Raw genomic sequence first — 19,054 nt, 5'->3', positions numbered from 1 at the left:
TGACTAGATATCTGATAATATTAAAAAATTATTTAAAAATTTTTAGGGGTGAAGTGGGATTATAATTACATTTAAAGGCTTCTTTATCACTATAATTACTGAAATGTTTACAGATAAAGTGATATGATATCTGGGATTTGCTTTAAAATAATTTTGAGTGGAGGCTGGCTTACAGATGAAGCTGGATGTGGGCATATAGGGATTCATGACATTATTCTATTTTGTCATATGTTTGAAATATTTCTTAATACAAATGTTTTAATAAAGTTTTGATTGCCTGAATAATGTTAGACTAGAAGATGAAACTACATTATGAAATTATTAATGGTATACAATATACAAAAATGTCTAAATATATACAGATTATATATTTCCTTTTAAAAATAAGAGATAAGAAAAAGTTCATATCAAATAGATTTAGATATCTGAAATGGAAACTAAAAGCAATTTAGAATATTACTGACAAAGAATTACTGAACTAGTTTAATATTACCAGAAGGAAAAATAACATGTTGGTTGAATAGTAACCATATCACAGAAGGAGTTATGCTCTTAAGACTGCTAATGAACAGAAATAATTTTAACACAATTTAAAGAGACCATTTAGGTTTTGTTTTTACCTCCAAAGGCGCCTGCAACATTCCAGCCAGCTGTTTGGCCAGCTGCATGTGGTACTGTGTGCCCGAGCCGTAGGTTTCCCTGGTAACCGGGTTGGCTATTCCCATGCTTAGCAAATAGGATTTAAACCTGATGGTCTATAATGAGAGGAGAAAATACACAAAGACTATACAGAATTAGTCTCCACACCCAACATCTGAAATCCTTTCATCAAACAATCAGTTCTACTCCATTATTTCTATATCTACCCATCTCTTCTACTGTGTTTCTATGCTGTGAACTATGAGAGTGGATTTCTAGTACTTCCCTGCATAAATCGAACTATTCTTCTCCTCCTATCTTAGTATCTCATGCTCCATTTCCCCCACAAGTTTGGTGGCAGAGGAGACTTAGAAAACAACTATGTTCTGTTTAATGCCAACCAAGTGATATAACTGAAAACTTAGGAAAATGACTGTGACCAGAGTGTAGACAAATTAACTGAAACATATCAAAGTTAGGGGTATGTTAAAAACAACCACTTCTTACACATTGCAATACCTCTGTTTTCTACACTCCATGAAAAGGTACTGAAATATCCTTTAATCCTGCTAGAACTAACAGTTTTTACGGTTGGCTTTTTCTTTAGCACTTTCGTATATCCTCAAGTCCTAAAAGAAATCAAACACTACATTTAGAAAAAACCATGAGAATGTCCTTGCGTTATTTGTGTAACCTAGTTTCTAATGCCTTAAAAAACAAACCTATTTACCTCGTCTTCTGTGATGTCACCTTGCTTGTCTTTAATCTTATTAGCAATGGATTTTGATAACTCCACCATTTCCTTAGCCTGTCAAGAGAACAGTAAAAGATCGAAAAGAAATAATGTCTCCAAAGTGTCTAGCAAAATATATTTTCAAAAGTGTATCGTGACTGGTATGAATTTAATAGATGTAAATGACATATACCTTGATCATGAGTTTGCTGAGGTCTTCGAAGGCCTGAAACGAGAAATGAGCTTTTGTTGGAATCTGCCTAAAGAATTTAGAAGTTTTTAAGCAATGAGGCACTCTATTTTCTTCCCTATGATAAAAATGTATGAAATTTTCTTACAAATGTCTATTTATTTATAGGAATATTTATACAAAGTCAATTTACCTTACTATAGGAATAAACCATAAAATTTCCAAAACAAACTGCAAAAAACAACTTTTCAAATTTTCAAAGAGAAAACAGTTATTGACTATACAAACAAAAGGTGACATAAGGAATAGTTCAGAAAATATTATTTACTGTTCTTTCACACAAGTAAGAAAATTTGTTACTGGTTTTTCCAAAACCATTTTCAGATAGGACGTCAAGAATCAAAGGTGCTGTAAAGCTTTCCTGGCTGAAAATGGCAACATGCAGGTAGCTGCAGGAATACTTCTGTGGGCCCAACCATTTTGGCTTTAATAGCAAATGTGATTTAACTGAAACCGTATACACCTCAGCCTCTGAATATGATACAGATTATACTTGTAGCCTTGACTAGAGTGGCTATCACAAAAGAAAAACATTCAAACACCACCAAAACATATCTAAATAAAACCATCAACTGTTTAATTTACTACAATGAACCTCCACTTCAAAGGCCTCTTCAAACCTGATCAGACATTTATAATTCGTATATTTCAAATTACCAAAAATACATTTCCAGTGCAGAGTATCACCTGCCTAACTGATGTGCACAGATGTTATTTTTTAAAACCAATTAAGCAACTTATTAATTGAAAAGTCTTTCAATCCGTACAGAACAGTGGTCAATAGGTTCTGATGGTCTGGTGCCCATCTTAACTCTGTGCAGGAAAGCATCCCCCATCTGCAAAAGGATTTTGCTAAAAGAATAGAGTGTTGTGTACAATCCTTATGGCCAACTCACTGGGCTACTACCGAAAACAAAGGGGAACGAATGTGCACACACCTAACAGGAATTTCCTCAGATAAACAAAAGGCTTAAACACTGGATTCTTATCAGCAGCAGCCAGCAGATGCAGGAAGCCTTTTGTGGGAAACTCTGGGCACCAGCTCTGAAACGAAGGCAATTCTAACATTTAAAATGGAGGGCAAATCACACACCAACCTCATTCTCAAAATTAAAATGCAGACACTTTACACGCTTAGACATCCAAAATGTTTAACTAGATTTCTTTTACCTACGTGTAAAGAAAACTAGCAAGGCAGCACTTTTAAATTTTAGATGGCAAATCACTTTATTTACTGTCTTATATTTTCATGGAAAAAGTTGCTAAGAGTAACAGTGAGTCTACACAGGATACATAAATTAGCCCTTATTGCTTACAGTCCATAAAAAATAAATACAAATATTTTAGTGCCTTGGACGAAGTGTCCATGAAATATTTTAAATAATTATAAAACATAAACAAAAGCTTCCTCAATTCTATTTCTACTATTATTCTACAATTTTGTATTAGCCAACTATCCAAATAAATGGGTGGAGAAACTACCTACAAAAAAGGTAAAGCAATATATGTACAAATGCAAAACACATGCACGTGCCTATCCTGTTATTTTTATCTGCCAGTTTTATAGAACCTTCTATCCCTCTACCTCGTCCACAAATTTCCACGCCAAGTGTGGAAAAAAAACGGCACCTGCTTTAAAAGCATGGGGTACTCTCTTAAGCCTATTTACAGCATTTATTTTGTACTGATTTTCAGTCATTACTTTGGTGATTAGCTTTGGTAACTATTAAATCATTCTTGAATTTTCTGTTTCAATATTCTTCATTCTGTACTTTGCACATTCCGTTCCCTCGGCCTGGATCCTCTCATCCCTACTGGTCATCTGCTAGTGCCTGCTCGACTTTCAGGCCCTGACTTCCATTACTTCTGCTAATAAGTCCTCTCTGACCCCCTCAGGAGTCAGGGGCCAGGCTCTGTGTCCCTGCTGCAGCCACCATTTCCTTCTAACATGGCATTTTTCACCCTGTAGAGCGCCTGCTTGCCTGCCTGTCTGGCGCACCACAAAGCAGAGAGAAAGGACCATCTGCTGAATACATCAATGACCTGCATGGAGCCCAATGCTTGTTACACTCTTTTGATCTATGTGACTCCATGAAAATTACATTGAAACAGAATAACATTTCATAAATTAAGAAAAACGTCATTTTGCACACCAAGTTAGTGTGGCAGCATTCAGTAAAAGGTATACAAATAATGAAAAATTAGCTCATTGCTCCACGCCATCTCCAAAAGTGTCATACAGAAGGATGACCACAAGAGTCGCTGAAAGAGGACAGTGACAGCACCTCCTTCTGGGTGGCAGAGCGGCTGTGACATAGCAGACCCCACTCGTCTGCAAATCATAACTGTGGTTCCAATTCTAGTCACTAGCCCTGAGACGACTCCTTCTCTGGATGGTAAGACTCCCTCTAATGCTACGATGCTGGAATCCTATGGGAATAAAGGATTCTGGGAAGGTAGCGGCAGTGGCAGCATCGTTTTTGAATCTCTCCAAATCCTGACACAAAAATGGGGCAACTAGATCTCAAAACCAAGGAACCACAGGCAGCATATGCTAAAAAACTAAGTGACAAGATATCACAAAAACCCCAAGATACAAGCAAGTGGAGACAAACCACCGAGAGCCACAAGACCTGCAAGATACAAGCACTGAGGCCGGAGAGAGAAAAGGGAGGCGACAGAGCAACAGACAGATCTGAGAATAAGAGACCCCAAAAGAGCCAACAGGAGTCACTAGAAAGCAGATGGGCCAACTTGAGGACAGTAACTGAAACGAGGAGGGCTTTGCCCACTTCAGCAGTGGGTGGGTACAAGGGGTCCTCACGGAGGGCTGAAGCAGCCTACAAACTCTTGAAAGTGGCCCTCCAGGCTTCCCTTCCAGGACGGCAGCCCACGAGGGGGAGAAACTACTGAGAGAGGAATCAGAAACTGAGCAAGGCAGGGATAACAGAGGAAGGGGAAATGGTCCAGCTGAAAACAGCGGATGGGTACGGGGCCAGGAAATCACGGACAGTAAGCCACCTCCCTCTGTCACACTGCATGAACACAGCAGCAGAGTGAGCTCACGGAGGAAGAAAAGCCGCCTTGAACTAGGCCTTCCTCTACAAGTTCAGGAAAACTAATTTCACACAAAAATTAGCAAGAGTAAAGTATCAAGGTCAAATCCCACACAAAGTTATTGTAAGAAAAAAAGATCAGGAGCAGAATAACATCGTAGACAATGAAAGCACGTCAGAAAGACATGTTCATAGATCAGATGAAAAGTTTACCTTTTATTTCAAAATGAGCTAGTAGATGTTAATAAAATGACAGAAGCTGTGAAAGGACAATATAAATCAGAAATGAGGTGACAGGACTCAGGAAAGAATCTTTTAAATCATTTTTGAAATAAAGACTATACTAGATAAACACAAGAGGAATAAACACAACAGATAATATCTTAAGAGAAACAACAGGTGAAAAAGAGGAAATTTTTCTAAAATAAAAAAAAAAGAAACGAAAAAGATTAAAAGGGTTTGAAAGAGAGTCGCAAAGAGTGAAAACAGGCAGCAAAGCCGCAACATACAGCTACTAGGAGTCTCAGAAGAAAAAAAAAAAAATCAAAGCAATTATTGAAAATTATAGAAAAACTGCCTTGAAATTAAAAGAATGCGTTTCTGACACCAAATACTGAAAGCATACTGTGTACCCAAGAGTAGCAATCCAGAATGAACAACACGTAGACATTCAGGTGAAATTACACAGCTTTATTTAAAAAAAACAATCCTCCAGGCCTCCAGGAAAAACAGCAAGGGGCATCAAAGAAGGGAGAAGACTAGGCTGTCACCACTCTGGCAGCAGTACTTCACGCCAGACGAAAAGCTGAAAGCCACATATGGAAGGCACTCAGGGAAGAAAGCGTGAGCCTAGGATTATAAACCCAGCAAAACTGACCTGTATGTGTAAGGAATACAAAGATGCCAGAACTCAGGGAATATTGTTCCCTTGAGCACTTTCTGAAAAATCTACCAGAGGATTTCCCTGGTGGCGCAGTAGTTAAAGAGTCTCCCTGCCAATGCAGGGAACACGCGTTCGATCCCTGGTCTGGGAAGATCCCACATGCTTCAGGGCAACTGAACCTGTACACCACAACTACTAAGCCCGCGCTCTAGGGCCTGCGAGCCACAACTACTGAGACCATGTGCCGCAACTCCTGAGCCTGCATGCTGCAACTATTGAAGCCTGCGTGCCTAGAGCCCGTGCTCTGCACAAGAGAAGCCACCACACTGAGAAGCCCACGAACTGCAACGAAGAGTAGCCCCTGCTCGAAGCAACTAGAGAAAGCCTGTGTGCAGCAATGAAGACCCATCACAGCCAAAAAAAAAAAATCTACTAGAGACTGAGCTTCAGACAACCAAAATGAAGAGAGGGAGGTGAATGTAAGGACTGGTGGTATCACACACACAGTCATTTGTAAGAATGAGACTAAACGGCTCATTCTAGACAGCTAGAGGGGAAAGAGGGTACATGGTGGCTGAATGCTCAGATACTACAGATACAGCCACCTATGTTTTACATATGGGAAGAAAGGGGAGAACATATACAAAAAAATCCTTGTTAACTGTTTTAGTAATTATTTGCTACTGAAGTCCTGAATTTGAATAGAAGGCATCAGTATGACCTCATGAGGCACTTTTTAAAAAAAAAAAGCAAAACACCAAAACCAAACCAAACCAAAACACCCTACCTCTCTCCACTGAAAAAGCCTAGAAACAGAGATCAACCCAAGAGGGATGCAAATTCCTAGCAGGCAGATTGTGGTTTTGAAATACCACTTCCCACTGAAAGAAACCAAAGCTTCTCAGATAATGGTTGATTCCAGATCCGGAGCAGTAAATATATTAAGACGGTCCTGGAACTTCTGTCACACCAGACAGTAAGGAAGCCTTCTGTGACGCCAGACAGGTCACATCAAAACCACTCAGGAGCCAACCTGAAGAGGCTACCACTGGCCAAAGATGGGACAATTTGAGCTTCACCCAGGATAAGAATTGCAACTGACTGACATCATCAAGTATGTAAAAATGTATCAATTCATAATAATACGTGAAAAATCCTAATTAGTCACCTTGGGAGAATGATAAGGAACAGATTTATCAACCTGATGATAAAGGAAAGGGTGCCTGCTCTGCCTTCCCTCTAGGAACTGTATCACTGAGTAGCCAAGCAGTAATGAAGGGAAGCATCTCTTTTAAAAGTGTCCCAACTAATAAATGAAAAATAAGTCACAGAGTATCACCATCTGCAACCACCAATGACCCAAAGATCTACGCACTGAACACTGACAGCCGCTAAGGCGATAAAAAGAGACGTGATGAAGGAACACAGTGTCACCTCTAGTCTCAACAAAGGGCTCAGACACGAGTCTGATCAAGCCTCTGGATCCAGCTGTGAAGGTGCAGGAAACACAAACGACTGAGGAACACACACAACTTTACCATAAACATGCGGTCAGCAGAACCTAGACCACGGCACTGAACAGGTCTAATGCCCTTGGTCCCTCGACAATAATCCATATTCAACCAGTGGGCCCAGGTGCAGCTGTTATGATGGTTACTTTATGTGTCAACTTGGCCAGATGGTGGGGTGCCCAGATATCTGACCAAGCGTTATTCCGCGTGTGTCTGTGAGGCGTTTCCACATGAGGTGAGCGTTTGAATCTGTGGACTGAGCTAAGCAGACTGCCCCCCTGAATGTGGGTGGGCCTCATCCAGCCCACTGAGGGCCTCACGGAAGAAAAAGTTCTCTGCCTGACTGCTGAGCTGAGACAGCAGTCTTATCCTGCCCTTGGACCAGGACTTAACACCACCAGTGCTCCTGGTTCTCAGGCCTTCAGACTCCAGTTAGCATTTCTATCACCAGCTTCCTTGGGTCACCAGCTGGCAGGTCCCCACTATCACGTGCAACAATTCTTTATAATAAATCTCACTGTGTATATGTAGGAAAATATAGATGTATGGATACCTGTATCTATATAGGTAGATATAGATATCAGCATATCTATATCTATGTATTGATATCTATATCTATCTATATATTGATATCTATCTTTTGGATATCTATATATAGATATAAAAGATCTATGAAAGATATCCACAGCTGTATCCAAAAGAACATATCTCTTGGACTTCCTAGGTGGCGCAGTGGTTAAGAATCCACCTGCCAATGCAGGGGACACGGGTTCGAGCCCTGCTCTGGGAAGATTCCACATGCCATGGAGCAACTAAGCCCGTGTGCCACAACTATTGAGCCCATGTGCCACAACTATTGAAGCCCAAGCACCTAGGGCCCATGCTCCACAACAAGAGAAGCCACTACAATGAGGAGCCTGCGCACCACAATGAAGAGTAGCCCCCACTCACAGCAACTAGAGAAAGCCCGTGTGCAGCAATGAAGACCAAACACAGCCAATAAATAAATTAAATAAATAGATAAATAAATTTATTTATTAAAAAAAAAGAATATATCTCTTATTGGTTGTTTCTCTGGAGAACCTTGACTAATACAGGTATTCAGTAACTACAGTTTAGACTTTGATTGAGATAAGTCTTTGAAATTCTATGAACAGCACTAACCAATGGAATTTTACTTATAAACTACTATAAAAACTAAAAAACTGCTTCACAGAATCATTTCATAAAAACCAAGACCATTTTCATATAAACATGGGAAAGCAGATGATACGTTTAGATGTGTTAACTAAATGCCAAATCTAATGCATAACTCATTTTCTTAACTAGAGTTCTTTCCCCTTCACTTGAATTTCCTCATAAATGATGAGGTTTCAGAAACACTGTAAAGTACAAGCCCAGGGGTGCTCTCCTAGGAGAAGTGATGAGCTGGTTTGAGGCCGTCTTACTACCTTCTGTGCCTGGTCCCCGAGTGGTCATCAGCATAAAACTATGTGGTGTCCAGTCAGAGTCAAGGGCCACAGAACAGCGTTCTCCCCTCAACCTCAGTCAATCAAACGTCCAAAATAATTATACAAAGGACCTTGAATTCATTAGGAGTATCCTCCGATCAATTCCATCTAGACTTTAAAATTTACACACAATAATTCATGATGTTTTCTAACATCACAGAAAACAAATCTGCATTTTTTTTTTTTTTATTCCTTTCTGGTTTTTAAAACACATTTGGGCTAAATTATGCCAACCTGAAGTAGACCCTTACATGGAATAAGAGACTGTGTGGTTTCAGGCAAACTAAATACATTCCAATACACAGAATGGAGCTGGTCCCAGCTGTATCCAAAAGAATAAGCAAGATAGCTGAAAAAGACAGCTGACCTGAGCTTGTGTAAGAATTACCTCAGAAATGTTTTTGTCGGTTTCTTTTCTTTTTTCTTCCAGTTTCCTTTCAATACCTACAATCCCTACAGCCCTTATTCTTCCTGGCTGAAAAACAAAAGTAGAAAATAAATGTCCAAAATAGGAAGGACACAATCTTTTGTAACCCACCACATTGTGTTTTCAATGGCGGGAGAGGACCCACAAAGAACCCAAGGAAAACAGCACACAATTACATCTGGTTTCCTTTCAAAACATTTGTCGGTTTATTGCCACACATAATGACCTTCAAATCATTATAAAGAAAAACTGAACATAACAACAGATGGTATATTTTACTCTGTATTTTAGATATAAATTAAATTTCCTCTTCGTTTTCTTCTTTGGCAAGCTATTATATATGTATCAGATATTTAACATGGTCTCAAATGTGCAAAAAAAGTTAAAATTCTGGTACTTGACAGTTACTATATAAGCTACTTTTACACACTTGAGTGTCTGTCCACAGTTGGTGGTTAATTAGACTGGCCTTGAAAATGTCACCCAGTGGTACTGTCTGTTCTCTCAGATGCCACGCTAATTATAAAGAACAGAATGCAGGAAGGGGAGTCTAGCTTCTGCCACCCCGAAATTACCCTGGTAAGTAGTCATGTGTTATTACCAAGGGTCTACTGTCTATAGAGCACTAAATAAGGTTCTGTGAAAATCAGTTTTTAATTAGAATATCATTCTTTTGTTTCTGGCAAGATTTATAAACACAGAACTCTTTCCCCTTAATGAAGATGCAAGTACAGAGCTAAAAATACTGGATTAGGAAACAGTTGAAAAAATACCTGGGGTCCTCGATTTGTTTGTAATGACTGCGAAACTGGCATATTCTCCCATCTTCTCTGTGTCATTTCCTCTGATAAACGCCTGTAAAACTGTTATGCACATACATACACTTTAAGTGAGTCAGTCAGGCTGTGGCATCCTGGTACAGATCATTACTTAACATCTCTTTTGTTGAAAGGTCTGTTCGGTCATTTGCAACAAGCCTAGAATTCTCAGAGACATCAAAGGAAATCAAAGGAAGTTCTTTTCTTGGATCAACTTCAGAAAGCACAAAGGAAAGAAAAAAAAAAAAAAGAAGCAACTGACCTTCTACATAAAGTGAACTATTCTCAACAAAGAGATGAGTGACAATGAAATAAATAGACTTAACTTTAAACAATCCTGCGTACGTGCATTGTTTTCAATCTATAGCGAAATAGACACAGTGCCAAGAAAAATACACAACCATTATCCATGAAGGAAGCAGAGAATAATTTGGCTAGTTGAAATGTGAGGCCAGATATTAGGGCCAAAACATGCCCACGCTCACAAAAAAATCAACTATATTCTTCAACTACAGTGAGAATGACTTCAGTTAGTCACTTAAGTTTGCCCAGCACCTGCTGCGCGAGGAACACTGGGTCAGGTGCTATATAGAAAAAGAACATAAATAATTTATGATCTCGATGGGGAGATAAACACACACCTATAAATGCCTAAAGAATGCTTACATAGCAACTTATTAATCAGAACATATACACTATGATACTATGGAATAAGAACCTAATCAGGCTGGTGAACTTTCAGATTCCGAGGCGGTTAAACATTTCACTGCATTATATACTCTGTCCCTTTATACAAATGCTAGCACTGAACACTTAACTGGTAGCCTAATGCCATGACTTAGCCTACTTCCAACCTCCACTCTTCCCTATGACCACATCCTCCCTGCTTCCCATTCCCACTGAAACCTAAACTTCACATTCTCCACTGATAAGGCTTGATATCATAAACATTTTATTGTAAAAATATGGTGAAAACTGGTATGTTGAACAATATTGCCTTCCATCCTATTAACAAACAACAAAAATACACACAAGCACACATTTCTAGTCTGATTGCATTCATAAAGAAACTGACCTCAATCTGGCCGTGTTCTTTGAAGGAGAGTTTGATGTAGGAGTTCTTACTACTCTGGAATGGGCCAGGTTCTTTGCTAGAAGGAGCTGGGTGAAGATGAACCACTATTTTGGCACTAAAGAAAGAGCAAATGTAATGTACTTAATTGTCTTTTAAAAATCACTAATTCTATTTTCATAACTTTTAATATATTTCAGGCCACTTTTAAAATTCATGTAGAGGGACTTCCCTGGTGGCGCAGTGGTTAAGAATCTGCCTGCCAATGCAGGGGACACAGGTTCGATCCATGGGCTGGGAAGATCCCACATGCCACAGAGCAACTAAGCCCGTGTGCCACAACTACTGAAGCCCGAGCACGTAGAGCCCGTGCTCTGCAACAAGAGAAGCCACCACAATGAGAAACCCGTGCACCACAATGAAGAGTAGCCCCCTAGTTGCTGCAACTAGAAAAAGCCCACTCAGAGCAGCAAAGACCCAACACAGCCAATAAATAAATACATAAATAAATAAATTTAAGAAAAAATCATGTAGAAACAAAGAACATCCTAAAAGGAATCCTTTTAAAATCTGTATCAATTCAGTATTAATGAACCTTTCAAAAATATCTCTATTTAAAATTTATCAGCTATGAACCAAAAAATTCAACTTACTAACTCAACAGACTAAATAAAAATGGGGGTTTAGGAAATACGTTCAAAATAAATTTGCAAAATTTGCAGTAGTTTGTGATATTGGTTTATGACTAGGTTTTCCATCTACAGAGTCATCCCCAAAGGTTACCAGGTGGCGTATAGTTTCTGCCAAACCATACAGCCTTATTCATTTGAAAACAAAATGTGAAAACTTATCTGTGTCAAACTGGCCAGATGACATTTTATTAAAACTCCATCCAAAACTAACATTATGCAGTGTCATTTTTGGAAAATGCCACTCAATCAGCAGCATGATCAAGAGAGATATCCTACAGCAAAACACCTCTTAAAATGCTGCTGCTCTAGAATCACAAACTACCATGATCTTTACGACTACTGTTATCTTCTATGCCATTAACAACACCACTCTGTTCAGTTTCATGTCTTGTTTTTTTCCCAACCAGCTCCATAAACAATCTTCTATGAATATTAGTAAAACCAAAAAACTCAAAGTATGTTGCATACCTAGTTAGAGCTTTTTCTTTATGACCCCATTAGAGACACACTTACTACTCAATATTACTTTGTTCAGGCCCATATACTTGCCTAAATATCACCCTAAAATTGAAATGCCATGTGTGGGGCCTCCTTGATGTAACAAACACTTTGGTTAGTGAACTGGGGCCAGGCTTGTAGGCACCCTGCATTGGTTCCTTGGTGATGAACATCTTTAAGTGAGGTAAGCAAATAAAACCGTGTAAGCAGAATCACGGGACTGTTTGAAATGAACTGTCAGGTAAACAACAAAACTATGACAATTAAGATCAGGTGACTGAGCAAAAGCACCATACAATCTTTAAAACTAAAAAACCTGAGCCCCAACTATCAGAATTTGTCAAAGAAAACCCAATGGAAAGCTAAAAGATGATACAAAATGATGTTTAAACATCCCAAAGTCAGCATAAAAAGATCCATGCTAATTTTTTCATATATGCACTTCCTGGGTGATTCAAGTACCATAGTTCACCAAGTTGAAAATCCATCAATTCAAAGAAGCATCTTGGGTTACAAGGTGGAAATGCACGTGTATCTTTGACTCAATGAGATATGGTAATTTTGGGAGGGAGGAGCTGGGAACTAAAGAGAATATTTGAGAAAAGTTAACCTGGAATATTACTGAACTCCTCCTCACTGGAGATATTTAAAAATAAGACACTAATATGAAGGTAAATATTTAACTATGTTTGTTACAGAGTTTAGATTTCCTTGAAATACAGCAGAGAAAAAGTCAAATGATCTGGAACACACTTAAAGTTTTTAGAACTTAATAAGAACCTATGGTATATAGCACAGGGAACTCTGATTGATATTCTGTAAAAACCAAAATGGAAAGAATGTGAAAAAGAATAGACACAAGTATATGCATAACTGAATCACTACGCTGTACACCTGAAACTAACACAACACTGTTAATCAACTATACTCCAATATAAAATTAAATTAAATTTAAAAGGAGAACTTAATAAGAAAAGCAATATATACGAATACTGAATCACAACATTGTATACCTGAAACTAACGTAATGTTGTATTGTCAATCATACCAAAAAAAAAAAAAAAACTCAATATGATGGAGAAAAGTGACAAGGTGGAAAATTTAAATCAGAGAAATATCTTAATATTTCTAAAAGTCTATGCCTTGTTAATCTTTTCAAAATTTGATTAGTTTTTTTTCTGTCAAATAAGCAATCTTTTACACTAGCTTCAACATTATAATTAAGGATGCATTGCACTTCCAGGGAAGTTTAATATTTGTTTCACTTCTATTGAAGGATCTAACTACATTAAAGCTGAAGATAAGCCCATGTGGAAAACAAGCCCTTATCGGCAGTATTTGTTCATAAGTTGCCCTTGATTACAGGCACATAAAGTATAAAGCCAAGATGTTTCATATATGTGAATAAACAGAAACATTTTAACCTGTAGCTTTAAACTAGGGTAAGAACATCTGGTTGACCTGGGGCAGTCCTATTTTACGCTTGCCTGGTCTAACTATAAGCAGTGTCCCCTCTGACTCTAACAAATGTTCCAGTTTGGACAGTAACCCCTGTGATACGCCATTCAACACTGATATCTGAAAAAGTCGAAGTTGAGAAACTTTATGGTCAACTAGAAACAGGAGCAAAGTCCAGGTATTTTTCTCAGATGGGTCATTTCCAATTTTAAGTACTGAATGATAGCTACACAGACACACAAAAGCTAATGTCTAGGGACTTCTCTGGTGGTCCAGTGGTTAGGACTCCACATTTTCATTGCCGGGGGCCTGGGTTTGATCCCTAGTTGGGGAACTAAGATCCTGCATGTCACGGCCAAAAAAAAAAAAAAGTAAATGTCTGTGGAGATATAGAGATATATACAGTGACAACTGGTCCACACTCCTTCATTATGACTCGAGGCTATTACAGAAACCTTAGTACTTGATTCGTGCTTTAAGAATGACTTCCATTTATTCTTCTTTTTTTTTTTTTAACATAGATATCTTCCCCCAGATTTGAGCTATAATTGAAATGCAACACTGTATAAGTTTAAGGTGTAGAACATAATGATTTCATGAAGTGACAGCCACAGTAAGTTTAGTGAATATGCAATACAAAATTAAAGAAATAGAAAAAAATTTTGTTCTTTGTGCTGGGAACTCAAGATTTACTCTCTTGACAACTTTCACATATGATGTACAGCAGTGTTAATTACATTTACCATGTTATACATCACATCCCTATTATTTATCTTGTTATTATTGGAAGTTTGTGCCTTTTGACCACCTTCATCCAATTTTCCCTTCCCTCTCCACACCCCACCTCTGTCAACCACAAATCTGATCTCTTTTTCCATGAGTCTGTTTGGTAGTTTTTGAAGTGTAATTGACCTACAACACTATGTTAGTTTCTGTTACACAACAGAGTGATTCAGTATTTCTATACATTTAAAAATGATCCCCTGATAAGCCTAGTTACCATCTGTCACCATACAAAGCTATTACTTAGTGACTGACTATATTCCCCACATTGTACCTTTCACACGCATGACTCATTAATTTTGTAACTGGAAGTTAGCGCCTCTTAATCTCCCTCACCTATTTCTCTCCTCCCCCAGGACAATACCTTCTTAGCAGAGCTCTGACCAACCACTGTTACTCACAAAGCCCCAGACACAAGCATCAGACTCACCGGCATGCATGCAGCCACAGCCACAACTGACTGAGCAATGACTCAACCAAGTGAACAAGGACAGCTTGACTGCAAGCGCTTTTGTGAACAGAGATTGTAATATACAGACCTTACCTTTTCCCGATTCCAGCTGCCTGTTCTTCAATGAACACGATTTGGGAAAGAGGAACGGCCATGCAGCATTCCTGGGAGGGAACCAAGACCCATCAGAAATCCTTGATGTACAGATTTAATGGGGTGCCACATACCTTTAAGGTGCTTAGTAATTAAAACAATAAAAAGTAATAATGTTATTTTATTCCTTAAATAAACAAGGAAAAATTGAATGAAAACAATACTGTGGTAGCATTATGCTGTGTGGAAGAACATAGGTTTAAAATCAGCTGCAACTACCTTTGTTTTTACAGGAGGTACATCTTTTAAACAGCAGTATTCACATGAAAAATTTTTACATATAGTATATTCTCATACAGAAAACAGAAACTAGAACAGATAAAACAACCTTAAAGAGTGTGTTATACGGCTGATTTTTCCTCTTTATAATTTTCTACACTTCACTCACTCACCCACAATTAATTTTTAACAGAAAATACTAATGTGGCTTCCCTTTATTAGTATGTCTGATTTTTAAAATTATTACAAATGATTGGCATTTAATAGGTCTAAGGATTTCAATGTTAGCTCCTTTACATGATAATCAAAAAAATTATAGTAAGGTTAATTTAATTTATAAACATACGGTTTAAGGACACCTAACCCTGCAGAAAAGATTTGTTTCTTGAAGGTATTTCTTTAAAAAGAATTAGGCAACATTACCAGTTGTAAGGCATGCATCATCAACAAGGCCAATATCACCACTAATGGGAAAAAAAATTGGATCTTGGGGGGCAAAAAGAGTCAGAGTTTGCAGCAGTTCGTGACCTTTCAAAGAGCCTCAGTACAGTATACAGTTTATCTGTGGAATTAAAATTTCATGGGGGAGGGGGTTAGCAGTTATAAAAAGAACGTAGAAGAGATTCCTTCTTTTACTGGCAACACAAAAATTTACACACAGATAGACACACACACACATTCAAGTTAAAGCTCTTTGGAATAAAGATATCAGGTCTATACATATAACTGAGTCCTCTCTTCCCAGAAATGCAAAGAAAACAAGGGAGTCTCTCCTCTTGCTGAGTGACTGAGAGGCAGTTCCTCTCAATATCTAAGTAGAAGCGTGCATTTTTCATCAGACCTCCTGACTCTCAACAACAATCAGGATCAGATTCGTGCTTAAAAACCAGGAGTCGCCAAAAAAAAAAAAACCAGAGTCGCCATGACTCTCTGTACAGTAACTACGGACTGTTCTGGGGCTGAATGAAGGACCAGACCCTAACTCCTCTATCTGTACCCCATTCAGAGAGACCGCATGGGACACACTCTTCTGACATGTGAAAATGAAATTTTATCGCATCCATTTTTAGTTTTGCCAAAAAGAAAAAAGAAAGAAGAAAAAATCAGTGACATAAAACCGAGAACAGATACAAAAAACTTGATCTTACATGATTTTTCTGATCTCTCCAAATTAGACGGTGTGTACTAAGAAGGAGGGTCCCAGCATCAAATTTTATCTAGAAAAACAAGATCATCACAAAATATTAATAACATATCACTCAATGTGGTCCAGGTTTTCTTCCCCATGAATTGCACAACAGTAAGTCAATCACATAAACAAACATTTTAGAATTAGGGTTTATCACAAGTTAAAGAGAAGCAATGCCACACGCTTCATAAGCTTCAGTAAAACTGGGAAAAAAGTGCAAACGACCCAGCTATGTAACAATAGGGAAGTGGTTAAATCAAGTGTGATACATTCATACTATGAATTCCATGCAGGGGTTAAAAAGAATAATGAGGTAGAGCTGTAGGAACTATCACGGAACTCGAAGACACAAGTTGATGGGGAAGAAAGCAACTGCATATAATGTAATCAGATAGACACAGATAAACTCCATATCCCTCAAACTAGATGTGAGATATATCTATAGATAGATAGACAGATGTGTGTATATATACATATAAGCAGTAGAAAAAGGTCTAATGGAATACTCAATGATCTGTTAACAATGGTTATCTCAGAAAATGTGTGAGGGAATAGGAGAAAGAGAAACAAAGGACCCTTTTTCAAAACTATACACCTCACTATTGAGTGAATTTTTACCATGAGATTGAATTTGTGTAAAACACTCATATAACTTTTCAAATGATTTTTTAAATAACAAGAAAATGCAGAAAAAGACACAAACACATGAAAATAAGTGTGGATAGAGATTCAATCAATGGCACTGGGACACCTGGGTTGCCCGGTGGGGGCTGGGGGGGGGGGGAGGGGAACAAAGTAAGATTTATACTTAACACATTGTACCAAAATAAATTCTGGATAGGTCAAATATTTGAGTTAAAAATTTATGAAAGAACTAGAAAAAAATTACAAGAAAAAATTTTAAATCACTTGAGTGGAGAAAGTCTTTCCAAGAAAAACATCAAACTCATTAGCATTAGAGGAAAAGACTGATCAATTCCCCTCCACATACACGCATGCACACAAATTCTTCCTGGCAAGAACCACCAAGGGCAAAGATGGCAGACTGGGAAAAATAATTGTAACTCACGTCAGAGACAAATATATACGTCTCCTTAATATATAAAGTACTTTTACAAATCAATAAGAAAATAGCCTATAATCCATTAGATAAATGGGCAAAGACTGTTAACAGAAAGTTCACAGAAAGACTCTCAAACACATTAATTGATGCCCAACCTCACTGATAATAAGAAAAAGGCATATTAAGAGAACATCAAGGAACTTCCCTGGTGGTGCAGTGTTAAGAATCCGCCTGCCAATGCAGGGGCCATGGGTTCGATCCCTGGTCCGGGAAGATCCCACATGCCACAGAGCAACTAAGCCCTCGAGCCACAACTACTGAGCCCATGTGCTGCAACTACTGAAGACCATGCGCCTAGAACCGTGCAATGAGAAGTCCAAGCACTGCAACGAGGAGTAGCCCCTACTCTCCACAACTAAAGCCTGTGTGCAGCAACAAAGACCGAACACAGCCTAAAATAAGTTAAAAAAAAGAGAGAGATCAAGATACACCTTTTATTCATGAGATTGGCACAGGTCCAAAAGTTTGATAACACTGTGCTACTGATGTGTTGGGGAAATAAGCATTTGCACACACCATTGGAGGGACAACTGCTATGGAGGGCAGTATATTATCATCTGTCAAAAACATAAATACACAAATCATTTGATTCAATCAATGCCCTTCTGGGAATTTATCCCACAGAAGAATTCCCACAGGTGCACAACAATATGCTACTAGGTTACTCATTGTTATTTTTTAAAAGCAAAGGATAGGAAACAATTTAAATGTCCATCAACAGGGAAATGCACATCCAAATAAGGAAAGACAACTTAGTCACTAAAAAGAATGAGGAGACTCTTTGCGTATTTACTGTATTTGATAAAATCTAAGATGCCATCAATTGTAAGATACATCCAGCTCCCAGAGTTGTTAAAATGGGGGGTGGGGGTGGGGGCGGGGGGACGTGCATTTAGAATTATTGAAATATGGTAAATTCTCCACAGAGATTAAGTGATAAAAACAAGTTTCAGAACTCTGTGTGCACAGTATATTACATTTATATTTTAAAAAGTAAAGAAACAATGTATTTTATGCAAACACCTGTGTATGACACAAATACAACTCTCTAGAATGAAGCACTGGTGACTTCTGAGCGGACTGGATGACAAAGAGACGCAGATGGGAGGGAGACTTCTAAATTTCTGTGGGTTTTGATTTTTTATCATGGGATTGTGTCGTGCAAATTATATAAATGTTAAAATGTTTTTTAAAACCATAACACAATCACAGAAATGCCAGCTAGGTCTTTAGAAGCAAAGCTTTAACCCTCATAATCTGTTATTATGCACTGGAAATTATATATATAAGCAATTTTTAGAGTTGGAACCCAAAAGATTGAAAAGTCAAGCCCCTTCATTTCCGTTAAAAACGAAATACATTCAAACCTTCTCTTCACTCTAATTATTAAAGAGTAGAATTTGCCATAGGGCAGGATGTGCTCATACCCTTTTGAGGAGTAATGAATTATTTCAAAAGTTATAAGGTTGGTCCAATTCATAAAACAGAAACTCAAAGGAAAGCATTTTAGTGAGGGTCCAGATTATTACAAATAATAATCCTTTTGAGTTTAAAATAATGTGGCTAAAAATGTGTATCAAGTAAATAA

The 19,054-nt window shown here is 38.1% G+C and overlaps 1 protein-coding gene across 3 annotated transcripts in view; it reads right to left on the bottom strand.

Moving 5' to 3' along the window:
* VPS36 (vacuolar protein sorting 36 homolog) overlaps window positions 1–19,054 on the bottom strand; it is a 31,321-nt gene that overhangs the window by 7,810 nt on the left and 4,457 nt on the right. For all 3 annotated transcript variants that reach the window (XM_057707256.1, XM_057707259.1, XM_057707257.1), the window contains exons 2-9: window positions 16,303–16,371; window positions 14,876–14,946; window positions 10,904–11,018; window positions 9,784–9,873; window positions 8,972–9,058; window positions 1,566–1,598; window positions 1,370–1,447; window positions 621–755 (exon numbers count right to left, since the gene is read on the bottom strand). In XM_057707256.1, coding sequence (XP_057563239.1) covers window positions 621–755; window positions 1,370–1,447; window positions 1,566–1,598; window positions 8,972–9,058; window positions 9,784–9,873; window positions 10,904–11,018; window positions 14,876–14,946; window positions 16,303–16,371 — 678 coding nt within the window. The remainder of the gene's footprint in view (window positions 1–620; window positions 756–1,369; window positions 1,448–1,565; window positions 1,599–8,971; window positions 9,059–9,783; window positions 9,874–10,903; window positions 11,019–14,875; window positions 14,947–16,302; window positions 16,372–19,054) is intronic.

The sequence above is a fragment of the Hippopotamus amphibius genome, chromosome 14 (assembly GCF_030028045.1).
Source record: "Hippopotamus amphibius kiboko isolate mHipAmp2 chromosome 14, mHipAmp2.hap2, whole genome shotgun sequence".
In the NCBI taxonomy this organism is placed as follows: domain Eukaryota; kingdom Metazoa; phylum Chordata; class Mammalia; order Artiodactyla; family Hippopotamidae; genus Hippopotamus; species Hippopotamus amphibius.
Note: the sequence above shows the minus strand (reverse complement) of the source record. Positions and strands in the feature narration are given on the sequence as shown.